We start from the raw sequence: 12362 nt of genomic DNA, 5'->3' as shown, positions 1-12362 counted from the left end.
TGACAAAATTTTAGAATGTTAAAGCTGAAAAGGGATTAAGAAATCACCTAATCTAGTGGTTTCCAAACACTTTTAGTTGTGGATCCCTTTGTTTAAAAGTGGCTCTTTCTAGAAATATATTTAAGCCGAGGTAAAGAAAAACCTGTAGTGATACCTCCCCAAATCATCTCCTTGTAAACCCCTAACACTGAGGAGCCCAGTTTGAAAAACATAGTCTAACAGATGAGGAACCTTAAGTTCAAGTCTAGCGATGACCAAGGTTGTAGAGCCCACTAAGTTACAAAACCAGTACCAAGACCTTCTGAGGTTCTGGAATCCCGTGCTTTCCATGAAGGAGTCCTCTTTACACAGCGTTTCTAAAGGCTACTGTGGACAAAGACTGAACTAGGTGCTACGAGGATGCCAAATACGAACAAGACCCATTTTCACCCATTCAGGAGCTCACAAGGCTAGTGAAGACCCAGGGACACTGAAAAAATAACACGCACTTAACTATGGCTTATAGTTTCCAAGTTGATTTCCGAGACTGAGAAGGGCGTCAGCACCTTGGCCAGTTCCGGGGTGCGGGAGCAGTGAGGGTCTGTTCAGGTTGAAAAGTCCGGGCTTCGGGGAGAGAAGGGGCATGAAGACGCTAGAGGTCGGCCCCAGCTGGGGACTATGGCAGGCGGGGCACCGAGACCCGGCGCGGTCCACTTGGGAAAGGGGTTGCTCACGGACGGACGGCTGAGTGGTTCTCCACGAGTTATTTCGCTCAGTCCACTCCCACTCCAGCCTCGGCTGCCCGCGGGGTGGAAATCCTCGGGGGCAGCCAGGCGGAAGGGGCGGGGCTTGCGGCGGAAGTCCTTCCCGGGTCGGGTCACGTGGGAGGGGCAGGACGCAAACGCAGGTGAGTGCCGGGCGATTCTCCTTTCCTGGCTCAATTCGTCGCGTGCCTGGAGCGTCCAAAGCGTATGTGACCGGTCCAGGCCCAGAGAGGGGCCACACTATTTCTGGTGTGGAGTTGGACTCAGGAAGGATGCGGGCTGGTTCCAACTTAAGAGTGAATGTGGGGACCGACCAGGCTCTGGGTGAAAGCCAGAGCAAACCTGCCCTTATGACTGTCTCGGTACGGAAGTAGGCCCCCCAGCTGGCTCTGCTTCAGAGATGGGGTGGCGGGTGACTGCCACCGAGATTCCGCAGCCGCCTACAGCCTTCCTCTATTACCTGATTGCCTGAGGCGATCCCTGTGACAGGAAGCTGTCCAGGAAGCATCCCTCCTGAGGCCTCTCCCCTCTAGGACATTTTGGAATCGGGTCGGGAAGAGGGAGTGGACACAAGGGAAAGTCAAGTGTCTCTTTAATTGTGGGGAGGGGCAGTGGGGGTGACACCCCCCCCCCCTCTTGGCTTGACAGGAATCATGGCACTCTGGCGGGCATACCAGCGAGCCCTGACCGTTCATCCGTGGAAGGTACAGGTCCTGACAGCTGGTGAGTGAATAGACCTGAGTGGGACCAGAGCCGGCTGATTGGGGAGGCAGAACCTCACCCCACCAAACCTCCCTCATTTTTTGCTTCTACTGAGCCCCCTTGAAAGGTTGGCTCTCTCTCATCCGAAGTTGTCCCCAGTCTTTTGGAGGGTGGGTCCCCAAGGTTGTTCCAAAGGGAAGGGTATACCTAGGTGTAAAGTAGGATCTGAAAGTCCTCAGAGAGCTGAGGAGTCATCCCTTCGGGTTAAAGGCATTCCCCCAGGAGGCCTTAACTTAGAAAGCTAACAGTAGCAAACACCCCTCTAACATCTTACAGTGTGCAGAATACTTTCAACACATTATCCCATAGGGTCCCCACAAAGATCTGTGAGCTAGGATCCCTTGAGTCCACATTAGATTACACACCTAGTAAGTGTTGGGATCAGGACTCTTACCCCAGTTTATTTTTCTTCATTTGTTTTTTTTTTTTATCATGAAATAATATCTTAACATACAAAAGAATGGTTAAGACATGTGTGTACAGTTTAAATAGTATTAAAACTGATTACTCTTGTATCAGCACCCAGCTTGAGAACCCTTGAGCACCTATCCCTAACTCATACAAGCCAAGAAATAACTACTTTCCTGAGTTTTGTTTATACCACTCTTTTGCTTTTCTTACAGTTTTACTACCCATGTATGTATCCCCAAACAATACACTAATCAAGGATTTATGTTTACTCCAAATCCAGTGATTGGATAGCAACCTAACAAAGGTAATCCAGTGACTTACCTGCATTTGCTACCATCTTTATTTTTCACCTTAGGTAAGAAGTGAGGGGATGGCACAGAGATATGTAAGTTTTACAGGGGAGAGGACTAGAAGGTCTGTGACTCTTGGGGCAGTGAAGAGTGATCGGGTTAAGATGGGATCTTGCCTATGTTTAGAGGAAGGGAAGAGGATTCTAGGGTGGACCATGGACTTCTGAGAGGAAGACCGTTGAGAGGAGTGGCAGGCTATGGAAGCCAGGGAGGAACAGCAGGCCTCTTACTGGAACAGCCCCACTTCAGCACTAGAAACTTCACTGGGTGAAGCGCTAGAAACTTCACTGGGTGACTGGCCAAGGGATGGGTGATTTTGCCCTCCCTGGGCCCCTCTCCAACCTCCGTGCCCAACCACCCCATGTCCTGTCCTCAGAGTGTCCGTCAGCCTGCATGACTCACCTGGTTGCGTGTGTGGTGACTCATGCTGGGCTGTGGGGCTGCGAAGGGGACTGACACGCTGGGCCCTTTGCCAGCCTCAGACTCCCTCAGGGCCCTTCACTGCTGGAAGGATCCCCCTCATGGCCATCAAGAAGAGAGAGGGAGGGATAGTCCTTGTGTTTCCCTGCCCAAGGTGTGTGCGGGGGACAAGGGGAGGAGCTGTCCTTCAGAGGGGCCCTTGCACAGATATGTGGCCGAACTGGGGTGCTGGTCTGTCGGTGCGAGAGCCCACATCATCTCTGTGCGGCTCTGAAGCACTTTCTAGGTAGCACTTCTCTCAGACCTCTTCCCTGCTGCTAGTGTATTTGGATCAAACTACGAATAAAGGGAGAAGGTGGGTTTAGCTCTGTTTTTAGATCCTAGCACATTGCTTCCTCCGGCCCCCTGGGATAGCTCCTCACACTGGAAGACCGAATAGAGATTTCAGACTTGGAGTTAGAAGAGCAGGATTCGAATTTCAGAGTCGTAGCCCCCAGTAGCTACCCGAAGAGAGACAAGTAAGTCAGTAAACCTCTTAGAGCCTCAATTTCCTCGTTCAGGAGTTGAGTTGCGTTAGCTGACCTGACAGAGTCAGCATGAGGGTTATCTCTGTGAAAAGGCTTTAGAAGTAAAAATGCTTAATAGACATAAAGGCTTCGGGGCTTGGCCCTTTCCATGAGTGTTGTCAACCCACACACAACAAGCTGTTCTTTTTTTTTAGATTTATTTATTTATTTTTTAGAGAGAGAGAGCACACACAAGCCCACAAGGGGCAGAGGGAGAAGGAGAGAGAATCTCAAGCAGACTCCACGCTCAGCACAGAGTCCGATGCAAAGCTAGATCTCACGCCCTGAGATCACAGCCTGAGCTGAAACCAAGAGTCGGACACTTAACCGACTGTGCCCCCCAGGCGCCCCCAAGCTGTTCTTTTTCTAGTGGTGTTTTGGCTCCATTTGTTCCATTTGCCTTAAATTTGAACATGGGTGACTCTCTCAGCCTTGGTTCTCTAACAGCAGAGCCTGGGGCTTTGGTGCAGGTACTTTGTAAGGGAGTAGGAAGTAGTCCCATGGGGGAGGAGGGAGAGCCGGTATAAGGAAGGTCAGATTGCATACACTGCTTAAGGCACATGGCTGCCCCATCCCTTAAAACTGACTGAGAAGCTCTTTGAAATGCCTCTTAGGACTATAGGGGAGAATAGCCTTTTCTGGAGAAAAGAAACCTTTACCCAGCAGCTCTCATCCCACATTGGTCAAAGGTTTGCCACGTGGGATGTCAACACCTGTGTGCAGTCCCCGGCTAAGGCATCAAGGGCGCAGCCCTGGGTATGACCCAGGCCTGAGGCAGGATTCATCAGGTTGAGCTGCAGGAGTGGCCAGAATAAGGGATAAGTGAATCAGGATCTGAAATGGTTCAAAAGAAGTGTCTGATATGCCTAGTGTTGACCAAGCTAAAGTCAGGAACAGAGCAGCCTGGGAAAAGGTCCACTGTGTGTTCTGCAGAGCCTGAGTCAGCCTTTTCCCGTCCTTTCTGGAGGGCCCTTCCAGTCTCCAGCGGGCCCTGGGCCCAGCTCCATCCATTTTTGGCCAATCTAGTCCTGCTATAGGGGGCAGCCGAGGGGCAGACACTGGTTTCCCTGGAGTCTGACTTCTGCCGGGATGTGAGAGCTCATCGGGCCCTGGAGCGTCCAGTCCAGCCCCGATACCATAGAGCAGGAGACTGCGGCAGGGGTGGGGGGGACGTGCACTGGGGTCCCCATGGTCAGCGGTAGGACTGGCCTTAGAACGGAGCACACTTTCCAGTGCTCTGCCCTGCACTCGAGACTACGGGGTCTTCGAAAGCTGAGTGTAGTCCCCGTTGGTCTGGACTGACATACCTGACAAGCTGTAGAGCCCTCCGTTTTGTCTCATTTTCTAGCAATAGGACAGCTTCGGGCCAGGAATGGGGAGAGCATTCGGAGCAGTCCCAGAGGATGCACTCTCCCCGTCTCTGCTAGGCTTCAGTTGCCTCTGGGGTCTGTCAGAGCCAGCCCCCAGCCCAGGCAGCCTTTTAACTGTGCAGACTTCTGGGGAGGAGTGAGTCAGCAGCACCGCTGGCCCCATGCCAGTAGCTGTACCTGTCACCCCAGGCCTCTGACTCTCAAGGACACACTTCCTGCTCCCCATTCCACCTTGCTGCCCCTCAACCTTTTTTTTTTTTTTTTTTTGGCAGACACAGCGAGAGCAGGAACACAAGCAGGGGGAGTGGGAGAGGGAGAAGCAGGCTTCCCGCTGAGCAGGGAGCCCGATGCGGGGCTCGATCCCAGGACCCTGGGATCATGACCTGAGCCGAAGGCAGACGCCTAATGACTGAGCCACCCAGGCGCCCCTTATTTTGCGCTTATTTATAATTATGAAACTTAGGTTAAGACAACATAAATTTTTTTTTTTTAAGATTTAATTTATTTATTTGACAGAGAGAGACACAGTGAGAGAGGGAACACAAGCAGGGGGAGTGGGAGAGGGAGAAGCAGGCTTCCCACCGAGCAGGGAGCCCGATGCGGGGCTCGATCCCAGGACCCTGGGACCATGACCTGAGCCGAAGGCAGACACTTAATGACTGAGCCACCCAGGCGCCCCAGCCCCTCAACCTTCTCATCTTCCATTAGCACTTTATTTTCTTGCAACTACGACCCCATACACAAAAGCCAGGAGAGGAACAAAATGGGAGAAGTAGGGAACTAGAAAGACGGTGTGGAAGTTGGGGCTTTTCCACTAGCGGGCAGGGGGTGGTCCCAAATAGATCGGTGCTTAGGCAGCCTGCCCCCCACCCCCTCACTCCGCTGAATCCGGTGGTGAGTGACGGCATGAGAACTGGCACCTACCCAAGGGCATGATGTCACACCTGCGCCAGCGTCTGCCTGCTGGGCTCCACGCCCAGCCTGGCATTGGGCATCACTGCCCGGCAGCCCCTCACCCTGCCCCATCAGGGCTCGGGCATTACGTCTCCGCAGGTCTCTGGCTCCAACCCCCTGGAAACAAGGCTGAGGCAAGGGGAGCCAGAGCACTGAAAGATCTAGACCAACCATATGTGTCAGGAGGACTCAGTTGGGGCCTGTTTGGGCTCTGGCATTGGGGAAGGTAGAGTGAGGAATCTGAATGTCAGCTCTTCTTGCTCGAACTCACTTGGGCCAGAGATGCGGGCCTGCTCTGTGCTCAGACCAAAGCCTTCAACCGCCCTGGAGGTGCTGCAGGCCCAGCGCCCCGATGATCTATGGGCAGAGGAGGAACCGCGGGGCACGGCTCTGTCTGAAATGGGCAGGGCCCGCGGGGGCTCCAGAGCTACAAGCCCACTCCCTCTCACTGCTGCCCTTCTGCCTGATGAGCATGGTCTGGGGTCCTGGAGTCCGTCTTTCTCAAAGGCTGCTGGCTCCCCGGACTGTGGTTATCATTCCTGCTCTGTCTTCAGCTTGTTGGGTGACTGTTGGCAAGCCACAAAGAGTGGAAACACACACCTCCCTCTCTTTGTGACTGTTGTGACCTAGGAATATTGCTTGCTTGCCCTCCCCACAAGGTGACAAGGAACAGAGAGGGTCACCTCCTGGGCAGCAAAAGACAGGAAGTGCATTAGTCCAAGAAGTGTCTTTGACGCATGGCCTTTGGGGCCTTGTTTGGGCAGGAACGTCCTGCGAATAGAAGCCAGAGGCCTCTTGGTGCCCCTGACCCCTGCGCCCAAGTCTCCGCCCCTTCTGTGGTTCCCGAGCCTCCTGCCCCTGCTTGAGAGAAGGCCTGGGTTCGGCCCCACTCTACTCCTTACCAAGTAACTTCATCTCTCAAAGACATTAAATGGAAGTGTGACCCTACCTCCCAGACCTTTCTTTTTTTTTTTTTTTTTTTTTCAAGATTTCATTTATTTATTCATGAGAGACAGAGAGAGAGAGAGAGAGAGAGAAGCAGGCTCCCAAGGAGCAGGGAGCCCGATGCGGAACTCGGTCCCAGGACCCTGGAATCATGACCTGAGCCGAAGGCAGACGCTTAACCATCTGAGCCACCCAGGCGCCCCCTCCCAGACCTTTCATGAGGATTACATGTGTGAGAGCCATTTGTAAGCTGTAAACATTTTGCCAAAGTAGAGTATCAAACTGTTAGGTCTCTTCATTTAAGAAGCGGCTGCCTTCTGTTCCGCCCTCTGCGGGCCTTCTCCAGGTACCCTTGCCTTTATGCATGGCCACGGCAGCAGGCCCTCCCTGGGGGAGGTGAGGCAGGAGGTAGGGAGATGAGTGCCGACGGCGTGGAGCAGGGAGCAAGTCTCCACTTCCACAGGTCCCCACGCCTTGAGCCTGACACGTGAGCCTGTGGGCTACTCACGCCCTTCCTGGAGTGGGCCTGTTGTTTGGGGCAGTACATTTGACATTTTTCCTTGGTTGGTTTTCTGAGCACCTGCCAGGCCCTTGGTTAGGTGTGGCGGGGGATAAGAGAACAAAGATGTCTAGGATTGGGGCGCCTGAGTGGCTCAGTCGGTTGGGCGTCTGCCTTCGGCTCAGGTCATGATTCCAGGGTCCTGGGATCGAGCCCCACATCGGGCCCCCTGCTCAGCGGGGAGTCTGCTTCTCCCTCTGCCCTGCCGCTCCCCCTGCTTGTGCTCTCTCTCTCAAAAAAAAAAAAAAAAAGATGTCTAGGATTCTGTCCTTACCCTCTGGGCGGTTGTGGTTAGCACGTTCTGGGAAGAGCCTCCAGCACTTTGAGAGTTTCAGGGAGAGGAGAGTCCGGACTGCCATGATGGGTGCCTCTGGGGCCAGCAGCCTGGCTCCCCCGTGGCCCCAGCCTTCCCCAGCTGCCTTGGATGTGGCTCCTCGGGGACAGGGCTTTGCGGAGGGTGTGGGGGAAGAGCAGTGAGTTTGCAGCCAGCATGGACGTCAGAGCCAGCTCTGTACCAAGGACTAGGGTTAAAGGATGTGTTTGCCCAGTGCTAATTGAGGGCACAGGGACAGTGGTGGCTGTGGGGCTGGAGAGGGGCTCTCATTACTCAGTGAGACAGACAGGCGAGCCGGAGATCATCTGGTCACTCCCAAGTGACCCTGTGTGTGTGTGTTTGCTGGAAACCATCACACCACTGTAACTGACAGGGGGCTCTGTAAATAGTGACTGTTTCTATCTTGGTTTCTGGGTGTGGGTGTCTGACTAGGGTTGCTTGGGACGGAGTGTCTATGAGTGAGGGAAGGGAAGCGGGTACAAAGACCTGGGGGCTGGGGATGGGAAATGGCTATAATATCTATCGTTCGCTCTGTCTGAGGTTGTGAATGTGGGTGGGGGGGGGAGTCTGGGTTTATCTGATTGTGCTAGGAGGTGACCAGGACTCCTCCTTGTGGGGACTCTTACTGGTTCAACCAGTCATCTTCCTGCCTGGGACCATGTAAGCACTCGTGTTTTAGAAGAAGAATTCTTGCTGTCCTTCACAAAGAGAGACCCCAAGACCAAGGTGAAGGACACTTTCCAGGGACTTGCCTGGAACTGGGGGAAAACCCCCAGGGTTCCTTACCATTCTACACATGATCTATTTACAGTATGGGTCCTGGAAAAATCACTGTGTAGGAAATCAAGCCACCTGGTTCTTGCCTTGATTCTGCCACTTACTGGTTATGTGAGGTCCCAGACCTTCATTTCTATACCTCGAAGATAAGGAGTTTGGATAGAATTATCTGGAAGGCTCTTCCAATTCTGATAGTCCATGGTTCTCAGCCCCAGGCACCTTAGATTCTCCTTTATCTGCAGTCTCTGCCTGTGACTTCTCTTTAGGACTCTGCAGAGTCTGTGGGCCCCAGCCTCGTCAAGGCTGCCCCTCCCAATTTCTAACAGGACGCTCTGAAGCAGCAGTAAAGGACTGGCCATTTGCCCCAGAATTAACCTCTTAGGCTCCAAGTGTCAGAGCCTCATTCAGGGACTTCCTTCCCTCCCTGGAATGGCAGCCCATCTCCAGGAGGTATCCTGACAACCCCCGTGTCCCCTGCGCAGGGTCCCTGATGGGCCTGGGTGACACTATCTCACAGCAGCTGGTGGAGAAGCGAGGTCTGCGGGGACACCAGGCTGGCCGGACCCTGATCATGGTCTCCCTGGGCTGTGGCTTTGTGGTAAGTTCCATCCACAGCCGGGCTGCTGGAGGACTGGACGGTGGTCCTAGTTCCATGTCATTCTTTAGTTTGCCTTGGCCTCTCGTACGTCTAAGCCAACCTCAAGTGTCTGCTTCCACTGGGATTTGGTTTCTAATCCTTGAGAGAAGAGCTTTGTGATGCAAAAGGCAAGCGCTCCCCTCACCGCACACCCTCTGTCCTCCCTGGGGTTTCCTTTCAGGGCCCTGTAGTAGGAGGCTGGTACAGGGTTTTGGACCGCCTCTTCCCCGGCACCACCAAGGTAGATGCACTAAAGAAGATGCTGTTGGATCAGGTGAGCAGAAGGAAAAGGGACTCGGGAAGCATGAGCTGTGCTGGGGGAGGGCGGGGGTTTAGGTGCTCACAGAACTTTAATTTCTCTCCCCTAGGGGGGCTTTGCGCCATGTTTTCTGGGCTGTTTCCTCCCACTGGTAGGAGCACTCAATGGCCTGTCAGTCCAAGACAACTGGGCCAAGCTACGGCGGGTGAGCTGGGCAGGTGGGGGCGGTCTCCGGCTGGCGGCCCGGCAGCCCCAGGGCAGTGAGGCCGGCTTCGTGGGGAGGAGCCAGGTGGGATGCAGCCAGAGCCCCAGGCAGGGAGGAGAGGAGCTGGGGGGGTGGGGGCTGTGGTCGGAGTCTGGTCTTTGAACAGCCGCTGTGTCCGGCGTGCTCTGCAAGCTGGCAGGTGGGCGCTGCGTGGAAGTGAGTGCTCGTGTCAGTTGGTCCCTTTTGTCTCCTCAGGACTATCCTGACGCCCTTGTCACCAACTACTACGTAAGCGCTGATGCCGCAGCTGCCTGTTCTCCTGCTTTCTTGAGTCTGGAAGTGCCCAGGGACGGGGGTCCTCCCGCCAGAGAAGCCCCTCAGTTGGGGTGACTCTCTCGTCCCCAGTGTGGGCACCATACTGAGGGAAGCACTCACCCAGTCGTTCGCCTTGTTCTTGTCTGCAGAAGCTGGAGGAAGACCAGTGAGTGTGGGGGTCAGCGAGGGAGGCAGCCCCCCAACCTTAACCTTCTTTCTCTTGTAGCTCTGGCCTGCTGTGCAGTTAGCCAACTTCTACCTGGTCCCCCTTCATTACAGGTAAGACACATCCTCACCCCACCCTCCAAGGAAGGTGCACATCACAAACAGCTGGACACAAAGTGATGCTCCTTTCAACCTTGAATCACTTTTGACCCTCCCAGAACCCCGCCCTGAGCAGAGTTCCTCAGACTCTCGAGCATTCTTTTCAGAACTTCTCCTTTAGAGAACCTGTCCCAGAACCTGCCCACTGACCTTTCATCTCCCTGAAGAGGCTCCTGCTCACAGCCCCGTCTCCATCCTGCCTGAGCTCTCACCTTTGACGGCAGAGCTGCAGGGACAGTGCCTGGGGGGCAACAGTCTAGGCAGGACAGGAAGGCAGGCGAAAGAGCCAAGGAGGAACCTAGGCCCGTTAGTCCACTGCGGAGTACTGTTCTACCTTAATAATAAAGGTAGTTGCTGAAACCACAGTAGAAAATATAGTGGAACTCAAGATGAGTAGGTAAAATTGCTGGGGGTGAAGGGGCATTGGGAACAGGGGAAAATACGAAACTCTTCTGAGGGGACTCTGAAGAGCATAGCTTAAAGGAAGACTTGTGGACCAGCTCCTCAACACTAGGGTCCCTGCGATACTCTTTGAAATTAGAGAAAGGTAAATTGACAATAAAGAGGAGGTACTACGTTTCATGGCAGGCAGGACGTTTTTGGAAGATAAAATCTCTTCAGCTGGTAAAGATGCACAGAGACGTGTGTTCGGAAGGAGCCTGCACAGGCGTGAATAAGGGCCACCCTTGGCGAGATGAGCATGTTCCGCTCTGAGGCTCTTGTCCCAGAGACAGAGCTCGGGCAGCGCCAGAACCCGGCCTGCTTGTCCTCTGGTCCGAGCCGCCCGTCCCTCCCTCAGGGCTGAAGGAAGGAGACCTCGGTATGGACATTCTCGGGGACAAGCCCTCTTTTTCCATAGCACTTGTCCAGCTTCCCCTCCCCCCATGCTTGCTCCTCATTCTCCATCGTCCTCACGCCGCCACCGCTGCCCCTGTTCCATAGGTTGGCTGTTGTCCAGTGTGTCGCGGTCATCTGGAACTCCTACCTGTCGTGGAAGGCCCACTGGCTCTAGGCCGGCCTCACCCCGGTGCCTGCGCGGGCGGCGCTGCAGCTTGACCCCAGCGCGGTCCCACGGCCTCCCTGAGTGGGCACGTCGCTTTTCCTGGGGTTCCGTGGCCACTCAGAACTTAGTGGGCGGAGCGCCTGACTCCTTTTGAAATCATTACAACCTTTATAATGGTCTCATCCCACCACATGGCAGGCGCTCCATAAGTACGTACGGCCTCGTCCACTGCAGCTCACACCCGTATCCCCCACTCTTCACAGCTACATCTGCTCTCTAACCTTCCCAGCCCAGCTGGAGCTCCGGCTCTTTGGGGGCCCCAAACCCTTATATGGGGCCTCCGCAGATCTGTTACATATGTATGTAGTCTGAAACCTGCAGAGCTGATGTGGAGGGCCCAGCAGAAACCTGTGGGGCAGTCAGAATTTCTAGAGCCGGAAAGAAGTCTAGAGACAACCAGTCCTGATCTTCTCCTGCAGATGAGCACACTGAAGTCCACACAAGTGAGGTGACCTGTCCACACCACTGACCAGTGGCAGAGTGGAAACTGGAACTCATGTGCTATAGATGAATGTTGGCGTCCCTGCCAGAATTCATCTGTTGAAAACCTAATGCCCACGGTGATGGCATTAGGCGGTGGGGGCCTTTGGAGATGATTAGGTCATGAGGGATTCGTGCCCTTTTAAAACAGCCCCAGACAGATCCCTCACCCCTCCCACCATGTGGGGACACAAGGAGAAGGTGCTCTCTATGAAAGTTAGGGAGCGGCTTCTCACCCGATACCACATCTACCAGCGCCATGGGCTTGGATCTCCTGGCTTCTAGAACTGTGAGAAATAAATGTTTGCTGTTTATAAGATACTGAGTTGATAGCATTTTTGGTATAGCAGTGTGAAGAGACTAAGACAAGTTCCCTTCCTTCCTACCGCGTGATCTTAACTGAAGGTCAGAGGTACAGTAATACTGCAGCTGTGATTCCCAGAAGAAAAACTAACAGCGAAAATACCAGTTTGGGACAAACTCAGCAGCAGATGGACCTGCCTTTTGTAGTCTGAAAGCACCCAGAGGCCAGAGGCTCTCCAGTGGTGCCTCGGCAGACCGGCCTAGAATTCTGACCACGGGGCTGGAGTAAGACCAGGCATCCCGGCAGTGGGGGGCTGCCTTGCCGCCTCGCTGCCTCTGGGGTGGTACCGGAGCCGGAGCTGGGAGCCCCCTGTGCTCCTGGGTGCCTCCGTTGGCCAAACTGACAGCGGGGACTAGGGACTGGGTCTGATCAGCACAGCCGTCTCCCAATGCCTCTGGCCCCTTCCAGAGGCCAACAGCAGGGTGGGCGCCACCGGCAGCCGTGAGGTCCAGCCTCTCTTCTGTGTGCCACAGAAGCCTGGCCACCTGACTGGTCTGATCTGGGGACTGGGCCTAGTCCCTGCT

At 54.4% G+C, this 12362-nt stretch overlaps 1 protein-coding gene across 5 annotated transcripts; it reads left to right on the top strand.

Annotated features, from left to right (window-relative positions):
* The first annotated feature begins 827 nt into the window (after nt 1–827).
* On the top strand, nt 828–11793 carry MPV17 (mitochondrial inner membrane protein MPV17). 5 transcript variants are annotated; one of them, XM_035000790.1, is made up of 9 exons: nt 856–886; nt 1392–1466; nt 2129–2220; nt 8674–8789; nt 9010–9102; nt 9197–9292; nt 9548–9580; nt 9834–9886; nt 10874–11793. In XM_035000790.1, the coding sequence occupies exons 4-9, from the start codon at nt 8682–8684 to the stop codon at nt 10941–10943; spliced, it is 453 nt and encodes a 150-aa protein (XP_034856681.1). In that variant the 5' UTR covers nt 856–886; nt 1392–1466; nt 2129–2220; nt 8674–8681; the 3' UTR covers nt 10944–11793. The 5 variants fall into 5 exon arrangements, with proteins under 5 accessions (XP_034856678.1, XP_034856679.1, XP_034856677.1 ...); XM_035000786.1 differs by lacking the exon at nt 2129–2220 and having other exon boundaries at nt 830–886; XM_035000789.1 differs by lacking the exons at nt 856–886; nt 2129–2220 and adding an exon at nt 906–1105.
* Nucleotides 11794–12362: the final 569 nt, after the last annotated feature.

Source organism: Mirounga leonina, unplaced genomic scaffold, assembly GCF_011800145.1.
Source record: "Mirounga leonina isolate KUSES-001 unplaced genomic scaffold, KU_Mleo_1.0 Mir_125, whole genome shotgun sequence".
NCBI classification, from domain to species: Eukaryota; Metazoa; Chordata; class Mammalia; order Carnivora; family Phocidae; genus Mirounga; species Mirounga leonina.
This window is presented reverse-complemented; position numbering and strand designations above follow the sequence as displayed.

Bases quoted from the DNA above. Each gene is read 5' to 3' on its own strand.
- MPV17 (XM_035000786.1), top strand. From the start codon at position 1,397: ATGGCACTCTGGCGGGCATACCAGCGAGCCCTGACCGTTCATCCGTGG. The intron at 9,293-9,547 runs GTGAGCTGGGCA...TTGTCTCCTCAG, and splicing joins ACTGGGCCAAGCTACGGCGG to GACTATCCTGACGCCCTTGT. The intron at 9,887-10,873 runs GTAAGACACATC...CCTGTTCCATAG, and splicing joins CTGGTCCCCCTTCATTACAG to GTTGGCTGTTGTCCAGTGTG.